This window comes from Podarcis erhardii (assembly GCF_964252035.2).
Source record: "Podarcis erhardii genome assembly, chromosome: 2".
NCBI lineage: Eukaryota > Metazoa > Chordata > Lepidosauria > Squamata > Lacertidae > Podarcis > Podarcis erhardii.
In genome coordinates, this window is record NC_138498.1 from 36,721,510 (window position 1) to 36,723,564 (window position 2,055).

At 44.6% G+C, this 2,055-nt stretch overlaps 1 protein-coding gene across 2 annotated transcripts in view; it reads right to left on the reverse strand.

The window, feature by feature from the left end:
- QRICH2 (glutamine rich 2) overlaps positions 1–2,041 on the reverse strand; it is a 42,028-nt gene extending 39,987 nt beyond the window's left edge. For both annotated transcript variants that reach the window (XM_081850667.1, XM_081850666.1), the window contains exon 1: positions 1,051–2,041. In XM_081850667.1, the coding sequence (XP_081706793.1) occupies positions 1,051–1,797 (747 nt within the window). In that variant the 5' untranslated portion in view covers positions 1,798–2,041. The remainder of the gene's footprint in view (positions 1–1,050) is intronic.
- Between the last annotated feature and the right edge of the window lie 14 nt (positions 2,042–2,055).

The window sequence follows — 2,055 nt, forward strand, 5'->3', positions numbered from 1 at the left end:
TCAATGGATCATCTAGAACTAATGGAAACTTAAGGAATGTAAGATATTTCAACTGCTCCTGCAGTTGCCTGTTGCAAAGCTTAGCTCTGCTGGGAGCCAATCTTGGCATAGCGTACCTCACAGTTAACAAACTGAGCTGCCTTTGGTTCACCAATTCTAATGCAGGGGAAAATGTTCAGGGCAGAGAGTGGGGGCACACAGTGTTACTGGCATCCATCCAGCTTTCCACTTTAGCCAGTCCCAGTGCTCCTTTGACAGGTAAATCAATGCCTGTCTGGTGTAACTTAGCAAATCCTCTGGATTTCTCAGAACTTTAGCAAATGATTTCTCTGTTGCCAATGACTTTACGAAGCACTACAAGTAACGAAAGCTTTGGCATGAACTGTTTTTGAAATGTATGACCCAACATTTGAATAATCAGTTGCTTGAAAGAGTATTCAAACTCTTAAGTCAAAAACGTAAAACAGGAATTACCGGTAATACTAATTCTGGAAATTTGGAGGTGAAGCTTGTATTGACAAGGTACCTAGATGTAAATACCAAGTGCATATTTGATGCATTTTCTTAAGGGCTACTAAATGATTCCATGGGGAAACATTTATTTATGCTTCTGTTCATTATTCCAGGAGGCATCACCTCCAAGGAGGAATACGTGTGAAGCTTCAGGTACTGCAGAGATCTGCACAACAGATCTAGAATCACGGTGCAGCAGATTATGGTGTTTGCCAACACAACATAACAATGCATTATAGTTCTCTTTGTCTCTTCACTCCAACACAAGTTGACAGTTAAACATCTTTGGGGCGGGGTGGAACTTTCAGAGAGGAATGATTGACAGCTTGCTGTACTGTATCCCTGCAGCGAGCTAGGCCTTTAAAGGAAAAGAAAACCAAACCAAAACAGTCCTCATGACCATCATGCCTCCTTCAAAAACTAGTCTAAAATTAATATTGTTCGCAATCGTTATAAAGGGCACTCAATTCCAATGTAACCTTTGCATGCCCCTGAAATTTCAACAATCTGGGTGTGTTTTTTTAATCGTTCACATACCTTGTTGATGCCCTCTTCGTTGGCTTCAACTTTCTTCTGCAACTGCATCGCTTGCCATAGATCGGCCACAGAGCCACTCCTGGCTTTATCCATCAAGTCGGTACCAGAAGGCAGCTTCTCTAGGCCAGACATTTGCTGTTCAAACCCTTTGACCCGCTTTCCCAACCCCTGCACTTTCCCCTGGACTCCCTGCACTTGATCTTGCATTCCTTGGACCTGATCTTCCACTCCTTGCACCTGATCTGCCATCCCTTGGAGGTTAGCCTGCAGCGCGAACATTTTATTTTCCAAGTCGTCAAGGCGAGATTCTATGTCTTTGTCTGAAACCCCCTTTTCCTTTTCCTTCCTGGGCCTGCCTTCTTTGCCTTCTTTGCCTTCCTTGCCCTCCAGGCCTTCTTTGCCTTCCTTGCCCTCCAGGCCTTCCTTGCCTTCCTTGCCCTCCAAGCCTTCCTTGCCTGCCCTGCCTGCCCTGCCTTCCCGGCCCTCCTTGCCTGCCCTGCCATCCTTGCCCTTCAGTAACTCTTCATCGGACAGTATCTCCCCAACCCCCGTCTCAATAGCCTCCGGCATGTCTGGCTTGGATGGCGGGCCCCGATCCACTTTGACCTCCGTCATGGCATCCTGGATTTTGAGATACCTGAGGATGGCATGGAGGAGGGTGTGGAGGGCATTGAAATTGACATGGCCAACCTCTGGAGTCCCTATGGAGATGTCCGCCAACTCGTACAAGGTGACTTTCAGAGACATGTCTGCACCCCTTTCGACCCACCCTTCGCTTTGCGACAACTGCCAGCTGCCTTATTTAAGAAAAATAAAATAAAATCTTCTTTTAAGAAATAACAAAAAAAAAAAAAACCCGGTCCCAATCTTTTATTAACCCCTATGAAAATATAACGCTGGGATGGGAAGGCTGTTCAATAAATAAAAGCTCTTCCCTTTTTTAAAAACAAGGAATATCTGTCTGGAGTATATATATATATATATATATATATATATATATATATA